Consider the following 25,981-nt stretch of genomic DNA (forward strand, 5'->3'; position numbering starts at 1 on the left):
AGATAGAAATCATAGGTTTTATTTGTAAGTAATAAATATATTACAACATATAGTTTTCATATGTACAGTAACAATTTACATTTATACATAAAAATTGATGTATATATTACAGATATTTTGTACACTACTAAAAAACTATGTTTACTCTACTATACCTAGGTCGTGTTTTAATTTCTTCAATCTATTATTTATTGTATCATAATATTTCATTCGTATAAGAAGGAACTCTGCTTCCTTAATATCGTTTTGCCTAAATGCATCTGCTACCTTCCTATATAAAAGAACACACTTATTAGAATAAAGTGTACTAATCAATTTAGTAAAAGTAACATTACCTTATTAGGTCATTTAACACAGCTCTATTCTCTTCTGCTAACTTCTTTATTTTTTCTTCATCATCCGCAGCGTCGTCTACTTCTTCATTCTTTTCCATAATTTCCATTAAAAATTCTGCGTTCACATTGTCTGTTTCTTCTGATATTGTTATGTTATTCAATTCTAACATGTATAATCCTCGTTTCAATGGATTCGATAACGTGCTATAGGCTTTATTAACCAGTGATGATAAGATCTCTGAGAGTTCCTTTTCTTTCTGTAAAAATGAAAAGAGGTAGTCATATCAATTTACCACTAATTCTATTTCATTCCACCCTATTTCATTCTATTACATTAGATTTGGCACCAAATTTATCCGGATGTAATTGCTTTTGAAGTTCCTTGTATTTATTTTGAATCTCAGCAACTTTCACATCGTAACTTGCTGGTATGCCCATTAAATCGAAATAAGTTACATTTTCCGGTGGTTCTTGAAGTACTTTGCACTTTGAGCAAAATAAATCGGACTTATACATAAAATTGCAGTTCCAACACTTCAATGCACTGTCGTTAGAGTATTGCAATGCATTCGTTAAAATCTGCGAAGGATTGTAATTTCTCTCTACATTATGGAAATACACGTACTGTTGCTGTTGCACGAGAACCAAACATGAAATATTATACTTCTTTCTGAGATTGAAAAGTACTCTCCTGAGGTACATGCTTTCAGTACGAGGTTTGTCATAACCTCATTTCACGTACATTTCAAGTCAGCTTCTATAGCTGTGCAGTTTTTAATTAGACGCGAAAATTACATGCGCCAATTGTCAATGACTCTGTTGTTAAAATAAGCGCGATATATTTAACTAATTAAGAGATATCGTGATCAATAGGAATATGAGACAGCTCGTAAGATAAGCGGTATACCCGTGTACATACACGTGTACCCACTACTACAAGTAAACGTCACACTTATTACACAATTACCCGTGGTGCCTATGTAAAGTAGTTTACTTCGCTGTCGATAATTGTGTGCGACCAGTTTGAGCACTTTTCACAGAGATGGCGCCACTAGAGCGTCACATACAAAGTTCTACAGAACGGGAGGTCCGTTTGTGTACATCGTCGCTTGTGATATAATTAATTTATTTTAAAGAAAAATATCGCATAAACATGCCAACCTACGAAATGCCATTATTGTTACGTATTTCAAGCAAGGTAATGACGGTAACAAGTTTCAATATTTAATGTATTCTGTGGAAGATGTTTGGGCTAACCTATTTGTGAACTCTAAATATACATGTTTCGCATTACTGTTAATAACAAAGTAATGATTTGTAAACTTTGTTACTGACGAAGAAATTGTATTTGCAGGCAGAGTATTTAAATATTTTGAGGAACGTAGCCGATTCGATATTCGCAACAGGTGGTTTTATTAGAAAGATCGAAAATTGGGGTGAAAAAGAACTTCCATGCAAAGCCGTTGCTCATGGTAAAATGAATACACATGCTGCGTAAGTGTCGATTAACAATTTCTTTTACAAATTGGTTTTACTCTATTTGTTATATCTAGTCTATTACAATGCGTATGTTGCAATTATTTGTTATGGTTTTCAGGCATTTTATGATTTGTTTCGATATTCCACCACGTGAAATGGAGAACGTTCAAGACAACTGTAGAAGAAACTTAAGCATTATCAGATCACAGATATTCAAACAAAATGAACCTGACACTGAAATTAAATGTACATTGGAAGAAGAAATGCTACCTCCATCCTATAGGTATTTGCCTATTTTAACCAGCATTTTCTTTCAATTCTAATAGATATCTCATACATTTCTTTATATTTCAGGCCTAGCGTTCAAAAGCTTCTAGAAGTAGCTAAAAGAGATAGGAGCAAAAAGTTCAAATACAACTCTGGTTTGGATTATTATCCTTTCTTGAAATAAAATGTGTTAATCGTTACTGTTTATTGTAGAATGTATGATTTGGGAATAAAGTGTATGTAATGTGCATGTTAAGAGGACTAAGACATCAGGATTTGAGTAACAGGCTAACTTTTCATAGACAGTGGATCATTTTTGTGTATCTACGTGTAGATCATTTATTAACTCATATTTTATCAATACATTATGAAAAATTATTTTTATAATCATCAAAAAATATTTGTACAAAATACTTAATATAATTATATATCATTTATCATTATACAATAATTATAATAGAGCTATCGTCTCACGTGCAACATGAATTTTTTTTTAAAGTATATAATTTGGTTACACTGTAACTCGTAAATGGTTCCGCAGTAACAGTAACGGAGCAGCTAATAGCACCGGCTGCTCCGTTTTATAATTTATATCTGTAACATGTAACAAATACGGTGCCACCAATATCCAATTGTGTCCAGTGGCATAATATACTTTTTTATTTCTTACATATTGGGGATAGACCGTTCTCTCGTCGAAGACTGAATTTTTTCCAACAGTTTGCGATACATTGACAATGTACGTATTATCGTCCAAAGTATATTTATTCAGTTTTTACAGACCGAGCACAGATGCGCATAATACACCCCTGTCCGTGACTCATCGAACGTTTCATGGAATAAACAGAAAGTTTACGTTACAATTAGAGAACGAAGTTTGCCACTCGTCGATCGCTCGTATAGTAGAGAACATAAAGAAAAGGATGCTACTCTTTTAAGATTCAGTTTGTTCAAAGCTTTACAATCGTTCAATGAATGACGGGGGTGTACAGTGCAGCCTCGAGATCGCTCGTTCCTCTGGGATGAAACGGCGTAGAAAAATTTTATACTGCATCCCACTATCTCCTAGGTTTAAATGCGTAGAAAGTCTGGCACGCGCGAGGATGCGTTTTGTGCACCGTTTAGAATTAACTTGGACCGCGACAGGAAACATTATTGTACCAACGAAATTTTCTCCGTAAGTCTAGCGATTCGTAAGGATAAAATAATAGACGCGAATGATGAGACTGGAATTATTTCGATCGACGTTCAGACGTACGAGGAGTTTACATATGTCTGGTGTTCCCGAAATTAATGCCGCTCTGATTAGCACCCTTGTTGCTGCCGTACTGCAGACTGATTACACCCTGTCCAGCCCTCAATTGTTCCTCAGTGAAGTTGCGTACATTCTTGTCCGCTTCTTTTGGTCCGATGCTTGGTTTCCCATAATTACCCGCCTGAAAATGAACATTCCCAGTCAGAACATTATCGATTCGACATTAGAGAAACGCTTCGCGATATTAATATTTATTTATATTTTGTGAAACAAATGTCTGCATCGCGCATTCCAGGTGTAACGAGAAGCGCGAACAGTACGCCTCGACTGTAAGTATGAATTACAACAATCTGGACCGTCTGAGGAAGATAAGATGGTTACTCGTGTACCTTTCTGCCGAGGGACTGCAAGCAAATTACGACCGAATTCAGATTTTGTCTCTCCCAAAGATCAACAGTCTGGAAGGTCTCTTGGGCTGGGACGCCCAAGTTCTTCGCGGCCTCGAGGAACGCGTTTATGTTCTCCATGCATTTGAAGGCCAAGCTGGTCTTGTTGATCTTTTTCACTGAGCCTTCCTTGATGTCGTTCACCAGCCTGCGAACAAGAAACGATGGTTAGTTATCGGAAAACCGGAGGGACACTTGATCGATATCGTTTCGCCAAGTGTATGTACTTGCAAAGAAGGACCCCGTCTTTCAGTATCTCATAGAAATTGTCCATGTCCCCATTGGTGCTTATATTCTCGCCAGTGATCGTCTTGATCCATTCTAAACATTCCTGCGCCAGCTCTTCGCTGTATTTACTGTTAATCTGGAACAGAAATTCATTCGCCATCGTTAGACAAATACTACTCGACGCGTCGAGAATTTTAACAGTTTTAAAAACAGTATATTTCCCCTTTTTCTTTTTTTTTTAGCAATCGTTCTTGTATAATTCGCGTTTCATTGCGAGCAGAGATTTGAGGAGAGAGCCTGGCGAATCTTTCAGGCCCGAAGGGGCACGAGTCACTGGCGACAGGCTTGTTATTAATTATGCGATGTGCCAGTGATCCAAGTAACACATCCTGTAGGGTCTGCGACACGAGCGTGGCCGGAGTCACTGACCCAACTTGTTTCAACACTTCGCTCGTTGTTTCTTCGAGGTGCCTCGCAAATCTTCCACGTGAACGCAAGCCATCGTTCCGGAGAAAGTTCTCTGCGTTGCTTAAGCAGATCGGGAACGCGTTCCCACCTACTCTCGGACTCTTCGAGAAGCTTTTCAGCGGCAGACTTTGCTCTTGAATACCGTATCGGGAAGCAAACGGATCAGCTGTAGGAAAATTTGATCCTACGATCCCTTTTTGAGGAAACCAAACGCAAAGTGTGTACAATTTGGTACCAAACTCGAGGAGTTTTTAGAAAGTGGAATCGATTGGTCAGATTCTCCTGGTATTTAAATGAATAATGATTTTAAAATGAATTTGAGGAATCTCTAATCGTTTTTGTAACTTCACTTTTCAGGATGTCAGAGAAGACGCAACGAAGGAGCCACGGATAACAGTTTTGGCGGGGGTTCAGCGAGTATCCTGAGAGGACCGCGAGGAGCCGTGGAGAACGCGTAATGGGCGCACAGTTATCCACGTAAAGGCTACCTAAAAAGGAGAGGTTCGCAGGCATGGACCGCGTCGGCATTCATCCCGGTGCAGTATGCATATTCCGTTAGCCATACGGTGTCTCGATCGTGATGTATTTCACGTGCCCCTGTCGTAAAACGAGCAGTCTCGTGATCGTGCGCATGCAATTAGAATAATATACCAAGCTTTACCACCGTCTGGTACCGGCCAGGTACGGTTTAGAAACCGCCTCCGCCATTAGGAATTGTAAATTTCCCGTTTCCCTTTTACATCCTCGAACGTGTCCAAATCAAGCTCGTGTTTTTCCTATTCTCTCCTGGGTTTTTCTATTCCGACGTTTCAAGAGAAGCCACGAAAAGGCGCGCGTCGTTTCTTTCTCGCAACGATTCTTGTAAAATCAATTTTCCAAGTGCAAATTGGGAAGCTAAACAACGGGTAGGTCTCGTGTAAAGAAATTTCACGGTGGATGTGTGTTCACTTTCACCAAACGCTTCGTTCAGCTCGTTGAAATTGCGCCTTCCTCGCGAGGTAAGAATATGCATGAGCAATTACGATACGCTATCAACGATGCCAGCGACGACTGGTAAATTCGAAGCGTCCGGGCTTTCACGGGAGAGGAGTTTGTTAGCTCGTTTTATTTTTATTATTTTGCTATTCCGTCAGCTATCTTGTTATTGCTGCTCACCTCTGTCCACGAAACGTTAACAGGCACCGTGTAATACATTTGTGTACAAACGAACGAACCTTTTACCGTGTCTAAGCCCGTGTTGTTTCAGCATACGATATCATTTGCCAACGTTGGCTCTATGTTTGAACTCTAGTAGTTTCTCATGTCTTCGTTATTTGTTAACGTCAACTCTGTTATCACGGAATCACACGGCGTTATCTTATAATGACTCGATCACCGTGTCTTAGATAGTCGTTATGTTTGAGCAAGCGAGTATTACGTTATTGGTAGACAAAAATTATCTGTTTCCAGTCTTTCCTTTTTCATATAACTCCCTTATCGAGTAATCCAAATTCTTGTTAAGCAACAACCTTTTGGCAATCTAATACGGTAGAAACTCGAAAAGAATAGTAAGCAGGTTGCCAAATATTTCATACAATTGGTAACAGAAACGAGAGAAACTTCAAAAATAAAAATAAAATGGTATCTTCAATAATTCTTTTCACTTTTCAGCGGTGTAACAAGAAGGGTTGAAGCATGAGAATAGGAAAGCTGTCGACAAATGTGTTCAATCATCTGTGTCCATTTTCTGGTACCCGGTGATAACACGGGGATCGTTCCAGCGTCCAGTTCGCTATCACCGTGATAGGAGCGGACGGTGTCGAGGCACGACGCGAATTCTATATTTAGATATTAGGTAAGCGGACGATAATTTCATTAACGGGAAAAGAGTGACGTCTGACACGAGTAAAAGATAATGGCAGTTTAGAGCGGCCGGGTGGAACGAGGTGTACGCGCCTTCGAGCATCTCTGCCCGTCCAGCTTATGAAAGCACCTTTCAGATTACTTAATACACGGTTTATTCCGATTCCTTCAAGTTCGCAGATCCATCCTGGGCAATTTGCATAAACCCGCGCCGTCCTCGTTCGTTTTTCCGGCTCGTCGACGCGCTCAGCCACGCGGATGCATCGTCGTCGCGTTTCCCGTGGCCGGACGAACGGAAGAGGCAACCAGGGCTCGCGATAAAAGTTTCGTCTCGCTAAAATTAGAGATATCTTAGAAATAATCCGGTAAACCAAAGGAACGGACGAATTTAAGGAATACACAAGCAACGATCGCGCGTTGCGCGCCGGCGTCGAGTTATTTTATCGCGCGTAAAATAAATATAACTCATCCTTACACGAGATTCCACGAAGGCCGCGTTTAGGCCTTATGAAAGCCTCCGTGGTAAAACGAAAAGTTTAGGGACAGGGTGTGACGTCTACTACACGCTCGCACATATATGTATATACAGGATCCGTTGCATACCGGGCGATCTTCAGGTCTGGTCTCCTCGAGCAGCCATCGAAAGTTCGAAGGGTGTGGTGCAGTCCATTGTGTTGGAAATTATGAGGGGGTTGTGCAGGTCGAACCCTCGTCCCTCGTATCGTTTCCCTTGATTCTTTCTACGAGTGATACCTCCGAAAAGCGCACTTGAGCTTCTTGCAAAGACGCCATCGTCATTCAATTAAACGGGACAGGAAGAATAGTATTATACGCGATCATGGCAGACTTTACTAAGTCGAAACATAGGTTTGATTGTTCGAATCGTGCGTCGTATCGCGATCAAATAATAAAAGTTTTTTTTTAAGGAAAATAGATCAGATAGATTATTACGTTAGATAATACTACTTGATCGTTGCACTTCGCGATTAGATATCGCGTACGTGCTTAGAGAACGTTGATATCATGCTACTAATTAATAAAAATAATATATAAATTTCGTTTACTTTAGCTGGACGATTAGGAAAGGAATTACGATCGGAGTTAGTATTAAGTTAGCACCACTTTCTAAGTTTTAATTGTGTAAGATGTATTGTATATGAGTTTATACAAGTAATTTATAAAAATTAGCTTATAAGTCTTAGCTTGTAAGTTTTAGTTGTATAAGATGTATTGTATATGAGTTTATACAAGTAATTTATAAAAATTAGCTTATAAGTCTTAGCTTGTAAGTTTTAGTTGTATAAGATGTATTGTACATGAGTTTATACAAGTAATTTATAAAAATTAGCTTATAAGTCTTAGCTTGTAAGTGTTAGTCTTATAAGATGTATTGTAAATAGACTTATAACTAAAAATTAGCTCGTAAGAATACTTTTGTAGTTTGTAAATTGTTTCTAAGTTACAATAAATGATTCAATTGTTGTTAATTAATAGTTTAATCATTTAAATACCTGTCCAGCACTCCTAAAATGACCAATTCCAATCCTTAAACGAGAAGGTACTCGTAAAAAATAGCCCCAAACCCAAATAAATTAGTCGGAACTTTGAATCTTGGCGCCTGGAGTCCCAGTATGTCCAGAATTCCTGGAAAATGACGTCACTACCAGGAATCGCCGAAATTCCTGGAATTTTCGATGACGTCATTTCCAAGAAGTGGCACTATTCGGATACCTCCTATGACGTCATGTTCTCCTGATACATTGCCGATTTTTCGACCAAAATTTCCAAAAATCGACTTTGTATCAGGAGAACATGACGTCATAGGAGGTATGCTTGCCACTTCTAGGAAAATGACGTCACTTCCAAGAATCGCCAAAATTCCAGGAATTTTCGATGACGTCATTTCCAAGAAGTGGCACTATTCGGATACCTCCTATGACGTCATGTTCTCCTGATACATTGCCGATTTTTCGACCAACAATTTGAGAATCCAAGTTTGATGACGTCATAGGGGTTCTCAGTAATTCCAGGAATTCTTGATGACGTCATTTCCAAGAAGTGGCACTATTCGGATACCTCCTATGACGTCATGTTCTCCTGATACATTGCCGATTTTTCGAACAAAATCTTGAAAATCCGACTTTGTATCAGGAGAACATGACGTCATAGGAGGTATCCGAATAGTGCCATTTCTTGGAAATGACGTCATCGAGAATTCCAGGAATTTCGGCGATTCTTGGAAGTGACGTCATTTTCCTAGAAGTGGCACGCATACCTCTTCATATGTTATGTTCTCCTGATACTTTGCCGATTTTTCGACCAAAATCTTGAAAATTCGACTTTGTAACAGGAGAATATAAGTGGCGAGGAGGTATTCCTGCCACTTCTAGGAAAATGACGTCACTTCCAAGAATCGCCGAAATTCCTGGAATTTCTGATGACGTCATTTCCAAGAAATGGCACTATTCGGATACCTCCTATGACGTCATGTTCTCCTGATACAAAGTCGGATTTTCAAGATTTTGTTCGAAAAATCGGCAATGTATCAGGAGAACATGACGTCATAGGAGGTATCCGAATAGTGCCACTTCTTGGAAATGACGTCATCAAGAATTCCTGGAATTTCGGCGATTCTTGGAAGTGACGTCATTTTCCTAGAAGTGGCAAGCATACCTCCTATGACGTCATGTTCTCCTGATACAAAGTCGATTTTTGGAAATTTCGGTCGAAAAATCGGCAATGTATCAGGAGAACATGACGTCATAGGAGGTATCCGAATAGTGCCACTTCCAGGAAATGACGTCATCGAAAATTCCTGGAATTTCGGCGATTCCTGGTAGTGACGTCATTTTCCAGGAATTCTGGACATACTGGGACTCCAGGCGCCAAGATTCAAAGTTCCGACTAATTTATTTGGGTTCGGGACTATTTTTTACGAGTCCCTTCTCGTTTAAGGATTGGAATTGGTCATTCTAGGAGTGCTGGACAGGTATTTAAATGATTAAACTATTAATTAACAGCAATTGATTTATTTATTGTATATTAAAGACAATTTACAAACTACAAAAGTGTTCTTACGAGCTAATTTGTAGTTATAAATCCATTTACAATACATCACTTACAAGCTAAGATTTATAAGCTATTTTTTATAAATTACTTGTATAAACTCATATACAATACATCTTATACAACTAAAACTTACAAGCTAAGACTTATAAGCTAATTTTTATAAATTACTTGTATAAACCCATATACAATACATCTTATATATCTAAGATTTATATAAATTTGTAAGGGGTACACTATCTTCTGAAATTCTTCTTTATTCTTGATGCAAAAAGGATGTGGTAAGCACTGCGTGTTGGATTGTTTCAATATGTCAGCGTGTTAAGAAATAGAATCCTGGAAATGAATACTGAAGTGGAGGAGGGCTATCGATTCCAGCGGACCTCCAACGCAAAGGTAAGTTTGGTTGCGAGATCGTTGCAGAAAGTATGTAGATGAGTGCGTCAGTCGACGATGCAAGTGTCTGCAATTAAAGGATCGCCTCGTGTTTTCCAGGCAAGTTGCGACAACGACGCTTTTAATGGTGCTCTAGCTCGTTCACGGTCATGAAATTGGGTCAGAGGCCTGACCATCAATGAACCAGTGGGTAAATTGAAGGAATTGCTATCCTCGAACGTACGAGACCAGCATTGGCAAGATCGTTTCCCTCGTTACACCGTGGCTCGGTTAGATTAATTTACTGGCCGTGGAATTAACGTTGTTAACCAACTTAACGATTGGGGAAAGAAGTCTCTTAAGTAAAAGCTTGAAATCAATGGAAAACTTTGTATACGATCCATCGAGCGATGAGGAACTTATGCGATTGGCAGTTTTCTATAATTGCTCTCCAGCTATCGATTAAAGATAATTGTACTTTGTTAGAGATAAGAGTCGCGAACAGATATCGCACAGGATATTTTAGTAGCCACGGTGCTGCGGTTAATTGCGATTCAGTTGCCGTCTAAACGATAAGAATCATCGAATTGAACCGCAAAGCGATTTTTAACGAGCTATTATCAATTGGAATTGGTATCGAGTAAACGTCGTACAGATATCGAGGCGATATTGTGGCAATCGTATCAAGTTTGTACCGACTGGAAGCAGGAATTCATAATACGCTAATTATACGTAATAAACGCGGCGTTTTGCTTGATTAAAATGCAATCTCGCGCGACTTTTATTTTCACCAGGAACGAGTTCAGCTGGATGAAAATCGCGAGGTGGGTCCAGAATTCCGTTTCGCTAGTCGAAAAAGAAAAAGAGGGAACCTCGCGTCGATTACATCGATTCACCTTGATCGCGAACGCAAGGAGAACCGCATTTAAAGAAGGTCCCCCTCTTCGATCGACCAGTTTCCATATCGGTGCAAAACTCGCGCCGATGACGGAGGATTTGCTCCTGAAACGATCGAGCTTAACGATCTCTCGCGGATGGTGGACCACCATTAAGGGCGATTCGATTTGTCGTAGATCGATTCGATAGGGACGACCCACTTTCTAACACTCAACAATGTCATTCTCCATTAGAATACGTGTAAAAGTGTCCAACAAAATCGTGCGCAATTGAAACAAACTAATTAACATCGCGCAGTTCCAATGCCACGCTGTTACCACTCATCGCGTTAATTCGCTTACGTATAGAATGTCAAAATGCATTCCTCGATCGTTGAAATTTGCAATTGTTGATGAGCTCACCGAGAAAAAGCGCAATCCAGATTCAGAAAAATCGTTGACCCACTTCGCGACGGCTCACCATTGCGTAATTCCGTGGCACAGTAGCACGCGCGTGCATACTGCCGCGCGTTTTCAAACGTGAGCCTTCTCGAAGGTTGGCTGCTTCTCGTAGGCCATATAAGGACCTCTAAACGAGATGAAGCCCGAGCGGGTAAGGCGTCATCGTTTCGTGTCGGACATTCGCCGCGTGGAACTTTGCTAATTGAACAACGTCGCTCTTAAACACGTCACACGATTATACAATCGCCACGGAGGATTGCTCTAATCCGTTTCGCCGCTCCGTTCGCCATTTTCGTTGCGCGGCCTACGCTTTTCTTTTCGTTATTTCGACCCTACGATTTCGATCTTCTTGGCTTCTGGATGCATTCCAAATAATTAAGATCACGTTCGTTCAATTCCAAGTTCTAAAATGGGGACACAAACGCGAGACTTCGACCGATAGAAACCGCGTTCGAGATGCAACGAGAAGTTCACGGTAGTCCCTCGACCGTGAAACCCACCCTAGCACTCGTGGGAATTCAAGACTGTTAATTTGTAAGAACGCAAGGCCACGAAGGGGAGACCGTGTCGAGGCTGCTCTTGAGGGTCCCTGTAACTCGGTCATTTTTCGCGTGTCGCGTACTCTTAATTAATTAATTACTTTCTCAGCTACTTCGAACTGGTTCGGATAATTGCTTTCTCGCATGCCAATAGTAATCACCTCGAGCACGAATTCTACGACGTTTAACCTCGCGGAGAAGGAGGACGCTGCACTTAGGATCGAAATTCTATTCAATTCTCATCGAATCTCCTCGCGCACGAAGTAAAGTTTCGTGGCTGCAGGATCGTACGCGTATAATTAGAGGCATTCTAACGCGTCGCGATTAAGTAAGAAACCATTGACACGAACGATCGGTAATTGAAGTTGAGTTAAGTTGATGGATATATAATAGCTGGCGTGTTTATGACATAAGGAAGAAGCTATGTTCGAGTGACTCACGAGCAAGAGAAAGTTCCCTTGGACTCGTGCACTTAACTTTATCGCGACACTCTACTACGAAGAGCCAAGGGACTTGACGATTATGGTTCCCGTGGTAATTTCTTCTAAACAGCGTCCTCCTTCGACCGCCACCAGATGGTGATCAAATTTTAAATACCACGAGTGCATTCCGCGCACTTGAGCCGAGTACTTTCAATGATTAAGCATTGCTCGAGCGAGAAAACGAATGATAAATTCCGTACGCATTGAAATTAATATTTTATGGTAATTACTATTAAACGTTGCGCCGTTCAACGATTTTAAAAGAGCCATTAATCCTAGCGACTCGAACAGGAAGCATCGCTTCCTCGTACATAACTCAACGATTAGTCCGCGTACCGATGATCATTTTCGTCGACGATAAATCAAGCTAACGGGGCTCTACCAATGCGTTTTCATCGAGAACTCTTCGCGTTAGACTTCCGTCGAGGTGTCTCGATGAATCAGAGTCGCGGGGAACGTCCGCGGGCGTCCATTCTCGCGAAAAAGAGAACCGTCGAGAAGCTCATCGTCGATGTTGGATACGTTATTCCACGGGCTCGTATCCGAGACACGAGCAGCAGAATTTGTATTACACGCACGTTGTCCTTCGGCTCTATTGCCATGCTCAGCCTCGCGCGTCAACTAATGATTTGTGTCTATACAGATTTCCGTTGCTAACACGATGTTCTTCGTACTCGGATTCCACGACTTCGGATTGCAAACCGCGAGAAACCTAACCACCAGAGATTCTATCCACCGCGATAACGGAAATTCGATGAATTCCCACACTCTTCCCCGTTTAAAACGAACGGACAAATCCAAAAAAAATTCAGCTGCCAGGACACGTCGATCGTTCACCAAAATATAATTTGTAATTTCGTAATTTACGAAGAATTTTCGTTCGCGAATGGAGAGCGGTTCGCACGCGAAGATTCGAGAAGCGGAAGGGAACGGAGGATAGGGGACGTGAGAAATCAACGGAAGGCGGATGCAACAGCCTGAAGATCCCACCGTTAATCCGGCATCAGCGATCGGGCTTGCGAACGAAAATAGTAAGGAGCGAGTGTTTCTCCGTGTACGCCTTCAGCTATTCGTACCTAAAACGGAAACCACTTTATAGTGTTTCCGGTGGTTAATACAGATATCCTCCCCATGGGGATGAAGCACGCCTATATTTAGACCCGCAGCATAATGCCGCGCATTCATACCGGTCTACGTTCACGGAAACACGTGGCTATAATTGTTATCTCTATTTTGTAACGCAACATCGTGTATACACTACAACCGTATGGTGTGCCACGGGGAACGATCGCCAGTTGGGCAAAATTCGTGTAACGATCCACGAAAATAGTGCCCACAGATCAGGAGGGCGGAGCGTGTTTTAAACTGGGGTGCGATAAATAATTGTGGTATCCGATTTTAAGTTGATCGTTGGTATCGCGAGCGAATGGCGAACGGCTACGAAGAAAAACAAAAGAAAAAAAGATGCATTCCGTGGAAACACGCGCGTGTTTTACGTTTTAGTAACACTCGCACGTTCCTTGCCGATCGCGAAACGAGAATTTTCAATAGAGACGTTTCGTTCGAGATGATTTACAGAGAGTTTTCGATGCAGGAACGTCGAGTTGTACCTCTGGGCACCGATGACAATGTACGTTACGATAACAGTTACTTTAGAGCACACGCGGTACAACAGGTTTCGAAGGCTAGGCTGACTTGACGAATTTTTTCCCTCGAACTATCTGCCTCGATCGCGCGTGTGTGTACTACAATATATACCGTGGCGAGAATGATTTTATCCTTTGGTTGCTATGCGTGCCTACGGATTACTTGGACTCCATTGTGGTGTGTGAGTAATAATTTTAAGGGTGAATCATATTTTTGTGAAATAGCTTATCGAGTGATTAGTCAACGTGCGGTAATTCTGTGAGTTGTAATTTTCTGTTATCACCAGTTACTTTCCTCTGAAAAGAAGCGGACAAATCTTTCCTTGAAGAAGATCGTTGCACCGATTGACCCAGTAATGGAAAAATGATAATGGTTCGTGAAGCGAGCCTCAAGCCACCGATAACAATGCTATCGTTGACCTTTCGCCGCTCTGAAATTACCGTGGCACGTATGCGCATGCATGCATATTTATTAGCGGCAATTTTCATAAAATTTCTAAATAATTGCGTGAGCCTGTAGCGTTACAGTAATTACAACGATTCGTCGAGTCATACTCGAAAAATGGCGATTCTTAATCGCTGGATAAACATCGCTGTATCAGCAGAGAAATCGGCAAAAATATAAAAGAACCAGTTTACGAACCGCTGCATTCCAATGGCGATAAGAGTATCTTCGTAACGAACGTACGTTCCTCCGCGGGTGCCATAACGAGCGTCCTTCGCGCAAGCTACCCGCGGATTGTTTCACGAAAAAAGAAAAAAAAGAACGAGCTTGATGCCGTTGCACAACGAACCCCTTGTGCTGCGCCCTATTTTCCCCTTTTGTTTCATCGAAATCTTCAATATAACGTCTTCTTTCTTTTTCATCACAGTGTTCTTCGATTCGAAACCACGGTATTTTCCGCTACACAAGTGTACACAGTTTCTATCAAAACTTTCTATCAAATAGAGAATAGCGAATCAGAGACAAGAGTATTAAAACTTTAATTATTTTCACTCAAAATACCTGGCAGGAGGAAGCAGCCTCTTAAAAATCATGAATGAACTCACGCAAACCAGACGCTGCTACGTGTTCTGCTATTGTTTAGACTTGCGAAAGAGTAACGCGTAAACGTAACATCCTCAGGGTTGTATCATACGGGCCTGGAAATATTGGGGAGGCAAAAGGTGAGTAGGCAGGCGAAAGAAAGAAGAAGTGTACCATGGCCAGCGGGTTTCGTCGAGGGACGCTCCCTTCTTTGGCAACTGGGTCTCATTTTAATTCCCCGTGGCAGAGGAAGGCTCGGCTGGCAGCTGTTGCCCCGAGGGGCAAGGCGTGCACACGAACCGTGCGCTTACTTCCTAGGTAAATTCGATGGAAGAGCGTTGCTACCTCAGGTGTAACGAAGGGGACGGACGCGTCTTTTCACGGTATCGGAACCACGATAATCTTCCCGTAAACCCTCTTGCTCGCGCTCGACTTATCTGCGCTTACGTGACGGTTTACCATTTCCATCCGCATAAATGTGCTGATATATGTCACTTTGAAATTGCTCAGACCGTTTGTATCTTATTCCTTTTTATTTGCGGAACGATAAACGTTTCATTTTAAAAGTGGTACAACTTTCGAAAAATATCCCCCATTTAATGGTAAATTGAGGGACGTTTCTGTGAAAGATTGCGATTGTGTCGAGCAGTCGAGTATAAGAAAATAATCGTCAAATATATAGAATACTCTAACCAATTAGACGTGAAGTATAGCCTTCTGAATCGTTGCAAGGAAGGTTGCATTTTGGAGCGATTATCGGAGCGGAAAATTTGTCCGGTTTCCGCGACCTTTGTGGCTTTCTTATCGTAGAGGAATTGAATAAATAAATGAAGACTCATTCTTCTATCTTTAGTCTGTAAGAAAAGAAACTGAACGAAACGAAACTTGTGTTAACATACTCATAAATCAATTAATTCCAGAGAAGGTATGATTAGGAAATAACTCGATCACTTCGTCGTCGAGAATCGTGTTTTCGAGCCTTGAAGACGCGTCACGATATTACTATGGCCAGCAGCGTTCTTTCACTAATTACCTATGGGATTACTCCCCGATAGGCGTCGTGGAATACCTCTGATACACGCGTCTACTCTAATCTACAGACACAACTGATTGGAACGTACACAGAGCTCCAAAGCAAACAGGTAAATTGTCCCAATGTTTTTCCAGCTAGCAATAAAGTGGCACAATATTTACCAAATACAAATTCCTGTTTGATCATCCAAACGAAGAACGCGGCGGATAAAAGTAAAACGTAAATCCTATCGTATTTCGATAATGACCATTTCCTACTCGTTGCAATTGTAAATCATTTATCTCTCAGAAGACAGATGCAACGAACCCTGAGCATCGCGCGTGCGCGACCACCCTCAGTAGGTCGAGTACCTGGAGGGATGGTCTCGAAGTAGGTCACGAAGTACCGAACGAAAACAAGAAAAAAAAAGGGAAAGAAGAATAAAAAACAAAAGCAGAGAGATACGCGTTCGAAGGAAGAAGTTCGACGCTTACCTTTCTCTGCGCTTCCGCCGCGAATCCAGACTTGGTAGCCCTGTTGTTGGCCATCCTGGTCACCCTCGATTCGTTTCACTGAAAAAGAGACGCACAAACAGAACGAGGATCGAGAACGTTACGATCACCAGTACAACGACCTTTGCCGTTCGACGGTTGCGGTTCGACTGACGCGCCTTCGGGACCGTATGCCGATCGGCGGGAGTCCTTCCGACGCCTATTGGCTGCCGTGGGACTGGCCGAGTATTGAGTTTTCGTCTGACGCCACGACACGTGACCTCCGTTCTCCAGTCTGCCACAAGGGTGACGTCAGACGCCGTCTCTGACGAATTCCTGGAGCCGTTTTCGTGCCGAAAAATCTCTACACGAGTACATTCAGGAGGTATACTTAAGTCTTAACCGTGGTACCAGCGATTGCTCGTGTTTTACTCGCGGTACCAAAATGGATTGTCCTCTGGTTGCGCTGCGAACGAATAGAAACGGGTGGACAGTTTGAAAAGTAAAGATATTATATTGTATGTCAATTATTTTGTATACGAAAAGTATACCATGGTATAATAAAGGTGTTCGTAATTGGTTAAGTATCACTATTTATCCATGCAAGCGTTTAGTTGTCTAAGTATTATCGTTATTTTGTATATGAAACGCGAGACTTGTCAATTTTATCGAAGTCAAATGAAGGATTAATGGAAAAGGCGGAAATCTAGGTCGAAACTGACGGTGTCAGTTTTAAGTCTGTATATGGATAAGTGGGTTATCGAGGGCCAAGTTTTTTTTTTTACAAACGCTGCTTTGTTAATTTTGTACCATGTGACCAGAGTACGGTTGAATTGTGTGTACCGATGACGTCAGCTCCAGATGTAGACGGGCGAGTTCTTTGAATGGCACTCGCTACGTTTCGAAAGTATCAGAAATTTAAGATATGATAATGTTATCGTAGTTGGTTTTAGTCATCGACGAAACATTTCCAGTCAACAGAATTAACAAATACCTACTATCTGTCAATAGATTTTTTAAATTACATTTATATGAGTTTTTCAATGTTATTTTTAACGTTCATCGAACGTAATTTACGTCTAAGAAGAGAACTTAGGTAATATTTAATAGTTTTCTGGAAATAGTCACGAAAATGATCGTCGAGGTGAAAGAATACCAGTCAGGTCATAGAACCTACGATGAATACTGCACGATCCTTCGACTACCTTTATCCTGACCACTTTCTCGAGCCCCTCTGTTGCTTTAGGACGCTGCGACGAGAACTCGTTCTGGAAACGGAACTGGCAATAACACGACAAAGAATTTTTTACGCGTGCATCTCGGTTCGTTCCCTCTCTTCAAATAAATCCGAACTTTCCAGTTACTGCACGCACCTTCCACCTTTCCTATTCACTCTTGTAATACAAACTTCTTTTACAAACAATTCTGAGTAAAAAGAAAAAAATAAAAGAAAGTTAAGAATACTGTATATCGCGACAGACATTTAAAGCATGTTGCACGATTATTAACACTACAAATAATATTCCGTGCTACGATTAGGTGATGAGTTGTTCTGTCATGCGGGGCATTAGTTTACATAGCTTTGCATTTCTAATTTGTTCCTCTTCGGAAGTCGACGTTGGCCTTTACATCATCGATGAGTCAGTGAGACTTTTAGACGAAAGATTCAAGTCGATTTTCACTTGGATACTACAACAGGAGTCCTACGATATATTTCCTCGGCAAGCCGCATACGATGTGACCGTGTACATCGGTTTGCTCGCGTCTCCACTGTATCCTAAGGACGTTCAGTGCCCCGTGAGAAAAGCATTGCCGTAACCGAAGAAATGCATGGAATTCAGTTAATAACGAGGCTCTACGCCGTGCGACGCGCAGCTTTTGAAACAATCTATGCAAAGCATCTTCTTGCCGCGTCTCGTTAATTTCGTTTGCATAGGACAATTTATTGGAATCCATGTCGTAACGTGGAATCCGGCTAATTTCGGTGGTAACGATTACGAACGAATGGAACTTAATTTCGAGTAAGACTGACCTCGGTTATCATAATAGATTCCGATTGGTAATAGGTGTTTAATGGAAACATGCTATAATAGGAAACAGTTACACTCGACCTTCTCCAATCCTAACGTACACTAAAGTTTCTGCTTACGTATTTTCGTATACGTGTCACGTATCGATGACTCAATCGACTGTACTCGAAGCCCGACGAATGTATGATTTGTAGAAGCGCATCGAGCCCACTGATTCCCGTTCTACAGTCTTTATCTCTAATGGGATTTCTGAAATCATTGACAATCAATGACATCCTTATTCTGATATTAAAGGAAGACTGACGGTCTACTGAAATATTTGTAGATTCGAATATAGTGCATGGTATCTAAGAAATACACATTGCCTGCTATAGAAGAAGGCATCTGTTGCTAGGAGACATTCTGTTCGCCTAACAGGACGTTCAGCTCTTCTAATATAGACACGAGAGGCTCTATTACTATACTATAATTCTATTCAAGTAATTCCAAAAAATCATGATCACTGAAGTAAACTCAAGAATCCTCGCGTTCCACGAAACTATTTCAACTTTCACAGAATTCCAATTAATGGACAATGAATTCAAACTGGATTGAATTTAATTGCGCGGGAAGGGTCGCGGTTCGAATAGTAAATATGCGAGCGTACACGATTTCCCTCGTCGAGGAACGCGATCAGGTAAAAAATTCGAGCCTCACCTGGGCGTTACGCCACTGCGTGGGACGATGCACGGTGCAGTCGAGCGATGCACCAAGGTCGAGGCCACCAATACCAGTATCCGAGGAGAGTGCATCTTGGCTCGCGTGCATACGTGTGCGAGAGCAAACACGCGTCGGGTGCTCACGTTAGCCGCACGCGAACCTGTGTTAAGTGCAAGGACCTATCCTCGCGTGTCACGGGAATACTCGGTAAGGACCTTATTCAAAAACCATATGTTTTGTGCTCTTTAAGCTACAATTAACTACATTCTGCTAGCGTTTCGATCAGATACGGTTGGGATAGATTTTAAATCGCTAAAACATGCAAAGGGGAGAGGGGGGTTTTTACCTATTTTAGGCAAAACTCGTGGTAAACTTTTAACGGGGTTCCAGCGACAAAAGATGCGCCACAGAACGCTGTTTAAGCTGCAATTGGTTTTATTGCTCTAGCGCAATAATGCAATTTTTGGTGCAGGACTCTCGAATCGCTAGCTACGTTCTTTGACGAGCGCGACCCAGCACGGTTTACCATGTAATCTTCGCGAGGAAATAACTGTTTTATTTCCATTACTTCTCGCCTTACCTGGGAAAAGAAATTTTACATGGTATATGATAAGGATTGCGTCCGACAAAAGAGCAATACTCGTAAGCTGTTGCATTCGTAAATACATAAACATCCACCGGTTAGAACGGTAGGATATTACGTTTAAACACGTTTTCTTCGACTTCGTTTTTCCGCTCGGAGTCTCTAATCTGACAGTCATTCGTTTCAACACAATCTATATCTTATTTGTCGAACAAGCACGTTGGAGGAACGTTGCGCAAACCGGCCAGAAAATGTTAATGACTCTACTGGAATTTGATCCAAGGGAATGTTGCTTGCAAGGCTCGAAGACGTTCCGACGTAGCCGTTTTATTTGTTCGATTGTGATTCAGCCAATATATGTGGGTATTTTTGTGTTGTTTCCTTTCAGCACGATAAGATATTCTTGTTTTTGTACTATTTTCAACCAGATATCGATGTTACTATGCTGATTAATTCTATGCCCGGAGGTTCGCTTCTTTCTTCCTTGTCGTTTCACTTACGGTTTCCATCGAGGGGTGATTAAAAACCGGATCGAACGGCGTCCAGTCAAGGTAACGTCCTTGCGATCCGGATGGCCTGCTGGCGAAGAAAGCGTGGCCCTCCTGCGGTTTCGCGAGGGCTCATCGATCAAACTGCCGATAATTAATTGTCTGTGATCTCATTCGAGCTTTAATTATCGTTATCAAAGCCTCCCATTGTACCACGTACCCTTCAATAATGAAGAATTAACTTTTTTCCTTCTAATTTTCCCTCCTTGCTATAGTCTTCTACCATGTATCGAAGTACCTCTCCTTTATCGCGATAAGAGATGTTCAGCGCTAAAAAAGACATGCAATCACAATTACAATTTAAGTGGAGATACAGAGAGCGAGGTGATTATTTTCTAGACAACTTTATTACATATCAGAATACAGCCTACAGTTTGTAAATTAGATACTTATCGATATACTCTTAAATATAAGTAACATCCGGGCAGGCTTAAATAAGAGACATTGCCATCTAAAATCCATGATAAAAAATATGAAAAAACGATCGTAACCGGATTAAAAAATAAATTTGAAAGTCATTATAATGCACATTGCTTTGCCTTTGTTTTTATTATCGATTACAAAAAGTCCTCAGCGTGTACGTGTCCATCGTAACATGTGTGTTTGTGTTTCTCATGTATCCACGTATATTTATATATATATATTTATTTATTTATTTATTTATTCATTTATTTATATATGTATATGTATATAATGATATGCATGTACGTGTTTTCGTGTGTGAACGTGTGTCATCCATGTGTCGATGCAAACTTCCGTATTCACAAGGGTACGGAAAAGATGCCAGGTCTATATGTGAATTTCTCTTTCATACCTTCTGCTCTCTCTCCTCGTCTTTCCTTTCGCCCAGTTGTCACTCTTTTCATTATTTAACGCGCCGCCTAGAGTCATGTAACATGTACATCGGTATATGCTATTCAATGTCGAGGAAGAGCCCGTGGCAGTGAACAGAATGGGTATGTAAATATAGCCTACGATCTAGAATAGAGTACGTGATTTGATACATTGCTTTTGCATGCACTGTTAATGATATCTCCCTCTGTGTAATTTATCTTATAATCGTTACGTCTTCGTAATCATCTTCGACTCATCATCTCTTCCGTAATAAGTTTTCTTTTAACTACTAAGCATATAACAATTGATTCAATCTCTTCTCCATCGTATTTCGCGTGCGATTACGCTTTACGCATTTTTCTCTTTTTCTTCTTTTCTTTAATGATATGACGTGTCAATATGTAGTAATGTTACTTCCCAAGGAGCCGCCATAGTTAAACCATAATCGTCTTATTCGATACAATTTAGACTATACAACGGTGTATGTATATCAAAACTTATAAAATACCCAAAACCACTGTGGCGGCCACCCTGACCCTGCATGCTTTGTGTGATATTCTTCTTCCATTGATATGCGTTTAGAGCCAGGCTTCTTACGTTTGGTCAATTAAAACATCTCGAAACATCCGCGGGATCTCGCGCGCGCGCGCGCGCGCGTGTGTCGTGTGTATATGGCGCGGGATCGATCGGAAATCGATTTCGTTTTAGGTTCGTTTCGTTTCGTTTCGCGACGCTTGCCTCGATTTCGTTGAAATGTAAGACAGTACCCCTCGGAATGAGTTAATCGGCCGGTGATAACCGTTATTTGAAAGCCGGTGGTGGCGCCCTTTGCCCGTTCGTTTTCGACGTGTCCTCGCTGGTCATCACTGTCACCAGTTCACCGACTGCTTTCCCTAAGTCTCCTAAAAGAGAAGTATTTTAGGTCTACTTTCGATCTCGATCGAACCGAGCGTTCTCTACCGTTCGCTAGTGTTACACAAAAGTATTCACACGAAGATCGGCTACACTTGAACACAGGAGGACATTGTTATCTCACGTTTAAACGTTAATGCGTTTCAGTAGGTATATGTCATGCAGGTATACGTGGATGACGGATACAGTGCGTGGCGGATAAGTAGTTGAAATGGGGGAGCTCGTGACCGTAAGCACGTAGAGACGAAAGCGACGAGCAGACGAGATAAAAGTGTGTATAGGTAAATATTAATTGATATCGACCGATTCTCGAGTTTTGAATGCGACGAGAATAGCCTAGTCGGCACAAACACTGCGTACAAGAAGAATCGGCAGGAAAGAAGCAATGATAGTCTCACCTTACATCCATTCTGTGGCGTGAAAAACAGGAAAAGCATTGTTATTGTTAAGCAGAGACGAGGTCGTGCATGAGAGACGTTCGACATAGCAAATTCTGTTTTTATATAAATATGCTACATATACAGAAATTGATCGTACTAATTTAGTACACGATGAATGGAACGAACCTGCCATGTGCAAGAGATTGCCCACGTTATGGGCAACGCTGTGAGAATGCGGTGGCGGTGGTGGCCTCTCTAAACTGCTCACTCTTCCCTCGTTCGAGCCTCCACCACCTACGTCCATACACCCATACCAATAAGCTTTATGCTAATCTCCTCGGCACGTTATGAAACGCTCATTAATATGCGGTTAGTATCTAGCGCCAGAAATACCCTGCGCCCACTTATTTTTGAATAATGACCGTGATTCCATGGCTGGCGTGCATTTATGCCAGTATTGAAAATCGTTTACGCCCATGTGCGATGGGTGCGGAAGAGGATTTCGTTTTGCGTGAAATGGTTGTTTGGATCGAAATAAAAATTAACCCGAGGAATGGAGGTTCTAATTGTGGCGAGTATTGTTTGCGTAAATAACGATAGAAATTTGATTTTGTTCGCGATTAGGAAATCAAGGATTGCTCTTATGAAATTTTAATTCAACGCAAAGTCGACGTTCGGGTTTTCGCGTAACATACCTGGGGAATCGTGGTAGTGTCCGTTCATTTTAGCAGGCGAATCGGTTGCCAGTTGAGAAGCTGTTACGCTTCGCGTCTGCAGCGTGCCGGTCTTCGAAGGCGAGGAAGCGTTCGGCTGCGAAGCAACGAAAACGACAAGTTTTCAAATTTTCTGGAAACTCAAAATCGTCGCGACGAATAGAAATGTGTTGAACCAACCTCGTCCAAAAGTTGTCTGAGTCTCTGCAGTTGCGCTTCCAGCTGACGATTATGATCCTCCAGTATCTGCATGCGCGCTTCTAATCTGCCCTTGTGCTGTCTCAACAATTTCGCCTCGGCGATCATGTCGCAGTCAGGCTGTCTGTTGCCGTGGCCGTCCTCAGGCGTGGAGCCTGGCGTCTGTTTCGAGCGTAATCGTTCGTATTCCGCTTGCAGCGTCGCGTTCTCTTCCTCCAGCTCGCGGATCATCGCCTCGAGTTCCTCCCTTTGTTCAGCGTCGATCGCTTGCATCACCTGCACCGGACTCCTTGGCACGTTCACATTGTCGCCGCCGTTCAGGCTCTGGCAATAGTGCGCGATCAGCTGGTGCTCGTCGTCGCTATCCGGCGTCGAGTTGCTCCTTGTGCGCGACAGCTCGACCTCCGCCAGCCGGGACGCGTACATCTCCAATCGGGAGTGCATGTCCTGGCTGAGAGAGCTGTGCTGCGGCGACGGAGCGGGGCTCTCGAGCGCGTCGCCCTCCAACACGGTTTGCACCGGCAGATAACCGACCCTTGGGTGTTTCTTGAAGTATCTCTTCGACTTGAATTTGTTACGGAGCGCCCTCGTGAAGTCGCGCACGTCCTCGCCAGACGTGGTCTGTAAAACGAATAGTCGCGTGGTTACTGGTTTGCATTACGTCACTCTGCCTCGCATCGAAACGTCCATTTGCGAAATTTTCATTGCTCGCATATTGAAATTTTATTACATACAAGTTTTGACGTTCTACACGCTTACCGCAGTGCAATATTCTTGCATGGGATGAGTCAACTTGTGGTTCTTCGCCTTCCGGCCTGAGAAGAAGCAGTTCTGGCACATGTCGAAGTTGAAGCATTTCAAGCAACGATATCTGCGATCGAAAGAGGAGGATATTGAGTTGAAAACCTGAGTCGGTTATCGAGGCTTGAAAGTTTATGTACAATCTTTTTGCGGGAGTAAAAAAAAGTCGTACCTGAATCCAGTGATGGGATACTCCTTGCATATGTTACACTTCGCTTGATGCTTCGCGCTCTCTGCGGCGGAGAGTCTATGGAGCACAGGCAGCCAGACCATGCTCTGCGGCTCTTGTTGCAGCCAGCTCAAAAAGTGCACCGCCTCTATCTCATTTTTGTCCTTTCCAGCCTTCTCGAAGCAGCTGCGAACGCTTGGCTCGATGTTCGATCCGCCGAACGCCGCCACTTCTCCTAACTGCCTTGGCACTTGGATGCAGTCGTGCAATAATAAACCGAGTTTCCGTTGATCCACCAGTCTGTTCGGATCAGCGATTAGCCGGAATAGATCTGGAATAGAGCGGGAGGAACGTTGCAAAAAGAATTCACTGTTCGAAACAAGAGCGTGGAAAATGGAACGGATGGGAACTCACATCGATATTTCTCTTCCAAGTGTCCTTTGCACAACAGGACCAGACCAACCTTGAAGGAGAGCACGCGAATCTGACCGGTTCGTTGACTGCAAAAGAGAGCAACGATTTCAACGTGAATGTCATTTCGTCGGACGGGCAAAGAGGATCGGGGAAGCGCGATTTATTTAATTAATTGAATAAATGATGGGTCTGGCATCGGTTCGCGCTCACCTATCGTACACGTTGAGAAGCCAGTTGATGGCCAAATCGATGCACAACGGGACAGACACCTGCGTCGGATTGTCCGCCGTTATCACTTCGTACAGAGACGTCAGGACTGTCACCATGTCGGGAATGTCGATTAGTTTGTCGTTTTGCGCCCGGAGCCCGTGCGAATCGAACTGCTCTAATGCGGTGGAAAGGCTCAACATGTCCACTGCAACCGAAGAAATGAACGATGAACAAACGAATTAAATTATTCAACGCGAAAGCTATTTTAAAGCGTATTATATCTCAAACGAGACTGCAAAAACCGAAATGTATTTAAATCCACTGATAACCATGAGAATATTTCGTACTGTTTCCCGATGCAAGAGATCAGATCCATCAACAGCGACTTAATGAGTCATCGCAGCTGAGACACGCGATTAATTAAGAGAATTACAGCAATTAATGAATATAACTGGCAACGTAGCTGCCCGCAATAGGGCAAGAGTTCGAAGAATACTCACGGCACAATCGTTTTTGAACGGTGCGCAGCTTCATCGCCGTCCTGTACGCGGAAAATCGTACTTCGTTCAGATCCGCCAGCGAGGACATCAGCTCTATCATTTTCGGATGATCCCAGTGGGTGGTCTCCGACTGATGGCTGCAAAACGTTCCATTGGAATTAGTCCCAAGCCCGATCTCGCGGATTAAAAGATCCACGAAAATTTCCGTACAACACCCGCCGTGATCCAGCGCGGGGAAACTTGGCAAAGTCGAGGGAAGAACTTTGTTTAATCCTTATTAAATCCGGCCACGATTCTTGGCTCGAGTCGCCAACTGACGATTTTAAGAATTTATCTACGAGCCGAGTTTGAGGAATCATCTGAATATCGGAGCGAACCGAGATCAGCTTCAACCGTCGACTGAAGCGGACAAGATGGAGCTCGAGCGACTCGTACTGTTCTTTTTCATTAATGCATATTAATTAAACGGCACGGCTCGGATTACAACACACGGTAAACTCGATTATCTTTTGTTCCATGGAGATTAAACATTTCCCTCCCTCCAGCTACCATCCTTCGAGTACTGGTTACGCAATCAATATTCCAGAGCACCTCAGCTCGAGAGTTCAAAGCCGATCACTGATCTAAATTGGAATTTCTATCGTTTCATCACCATTTGCAAGCACTACCGACTAAATATTCGCGTCGTGAATACT

The 25,981-nt window shown here is 42.3% G+C and overlaps 4 protein-coding genes across 9 annotated transcripts in view; 1 reads left to right on the plus strand and 3 right to left on the minus strand.

Moving 5' to 3' along the window:
- Positions 1-16: 16 nt before the first annotated feature.
- Hsc20 (iron-sulfur cluster co-chaperone protein HscB-like protein, mitochondrial) lies at positions 17-1,154 on the minus strand. Its single transcript, XM_076895564.1, has 3 exons — positions 669-1,154; positions 336-592; positions 17-271 (listed from the first exon to the last, which is right to left on the minus strand). Exons 1-3 carry the CDS (start codon positions 1,035-1,037, stop codon positions 142-144), a joined length of 756 nt encoding a protein of 251 aa, XP_076751679.1. The 5' UTR covers positions 1,038-1,154; the 3' UTR covers positions 17-141.
- Positions 1,155-1,417: 263 nt separating this feature from the next.
- Mrps6 (mitochondrial ribosomal protein S6) lies at positions 1,418-2,341 on the plus strand. The gene is made up of 4 exons (XM_076895131.1): positions 1,418-1,533; positions 1,690-1,829; positions 1,933-2,097; positions 2,169-2,341. Exons 1-4 carry the CDS (start codon positions 1,489-1,491, stop codon positions 2,263-2,265), a joined length of 447 nt encoding a protein of 148 aa, XP_076751246.1. The 5' UTR covers positions 1,418-1,488; the 3' UTR covers positions 2,266-2,341.
- Positions 2,342-2,394: 53 nt separating this feature from the next.
- On the minus strand, positions 2,395-16,490 carry Chd64 (transgelin calponin-3). Its single transcript, XM_076895130.1, has 4 exons — positions 16,299-16,490; positions 4,010-4,146; positions 3,726-3,930; positions 2,395-3,517 (listed from the first exon to the last, which is right to left on the minus strand). Exons 1-4 carry the CDS (start codon positions 16,350-16,352, stop codon positions 3,347-3,349), a joined length of 567 nt encoding a protein of 188 aa, XP_076751245.1. The 5' UTR covers positions 16,353-16,490; the 3' UTR covers positions 2,395-3,346.
- A 4,515-nt stretch (positions 16,491-21,005) lies between these two features.
- The window catches only part of LOC143423471 (dystrophin, isoforms A/C/F/G/H), a 361,743-nt gene continuing 356,767 nt past the window's right edge, over positions 21,006-25,981 (minus strand). For 5 of the 6 annotated variants that reach the window (XM_076894837.1, XM_076894838.1, XM_076894832.1 and 2 more), the window contains 9 exons: positions 25,287-25,423; positions 24,787-24,991; positions 24,577-24,662; positions 24,166-24,493; positions 23,952-24,063; positions 23,175-23,813; positions 22,977-23,091; positions 22,468-22,575; positions 21,006-21,891 (listed from right to left, as the gene is read on the minus strand). In XM_076894837.1, coding sequence (XP_076750952.1) covers positions 21,791-21,891; positions 22,468-22,575; positions 22,977-23,091; positions 23,175-23,813; positions 23,952-24,063; positions 24,166-24,493; positions 24,577-24,662; positions 24,787-24,991; positions 25,287-25,423 — 1,831 coding nt within the window. In that variant the 3' untranslated portion in view covers positions 21,006-21,790. The remainder of the gene's footprint in view (positions 21,892-22,467; positions 22,576-22,976; positions 23,092-23,174; positions 23,814-23,951; positions 24,064-24,165; positions 24,494-24,576; positions 24,663-24,786; positions 24,992-25,286; positions 25,424-25,981) is intronic. The other variant, XM_076894836.1, reaches the window with a different exon arrangement.

The sequence above is a fragment of the Xylocopa sonorina genome, chromosome 5 (genome assembly GCF_050948175.1).
Source record: "Xylocopa sonorina isolate GNS202 chromosome 5, iyXylSono1_principal, whole genome shotgun sequence".
Taxonomy (NCBI): domain Eukaryota; kingdom Metazoa; phylum Arthropoda; class Insecta; order Hymenoptera; family Apidae; genus Xylocopa; species Xylocopa sonorina.

Coding starts and splice junctions, on each gene's coding strand:
- Hsc20 (XM_076895564.1), bottom strand. CDS start 1,037: ATGTACCTCAGGAGAGTACTTTTCAATCTCAGAAAGAAGTATAATATT. Junction 593..668: donor AATTTGGTGCCAAATCTAAT/GTAATAGAATGA, acceptor TCATTTTTACAG/AAAGAAAAGGAACTCTCAGA. Junction 272..335: donor GTGTTAAATGACCTAATAAG/GTAATGTTACTT, acceptor TCTTTTATATAG/GAAGGTAGCAGATGCATTTA.
- Chd64 (XM_076895130.1), bottom strand. CDS start 16,352: ATGGCCAACAACAGGGCTACCAAGTCTGGATTCGCGGCGGAAGCGCAG. Junction 4,147..16,298: donor CGGCGGAAGCGCAGAGAAAG/GTAAGCGTCGAA, acceptor TTTCTGTTCCAG/ATTAACAGTAAATACAGCGA. Junction 3,518..3,725: donor TGCAGTCCCTCGGCAGAAAG/GTACACGAGTAA, acceptor GTTCATTTTCAG/GCGGGTAATTATGGGAAACC.
- Mrps6 (XM_076895131.1), top strand. CDS start 1,489: ATGCCAACCTACGAAATGCCATTATTGTTACGTATTTCAAGCAAG. Junction 1,830..1,932: donor AAAATGAATACACATGCTGC/GTAAGTGTCGAT, acceptor TATGGTTTTCAG/GCATTTTATGATTTGTTTCG. Junction 2,098..2,168: donor ATGCTACCTCCATCCTATAG/GTATTTGCCTAT, acceptor TTTATATTTCAG/GCCTAGCGTTCAAAAGCTTC.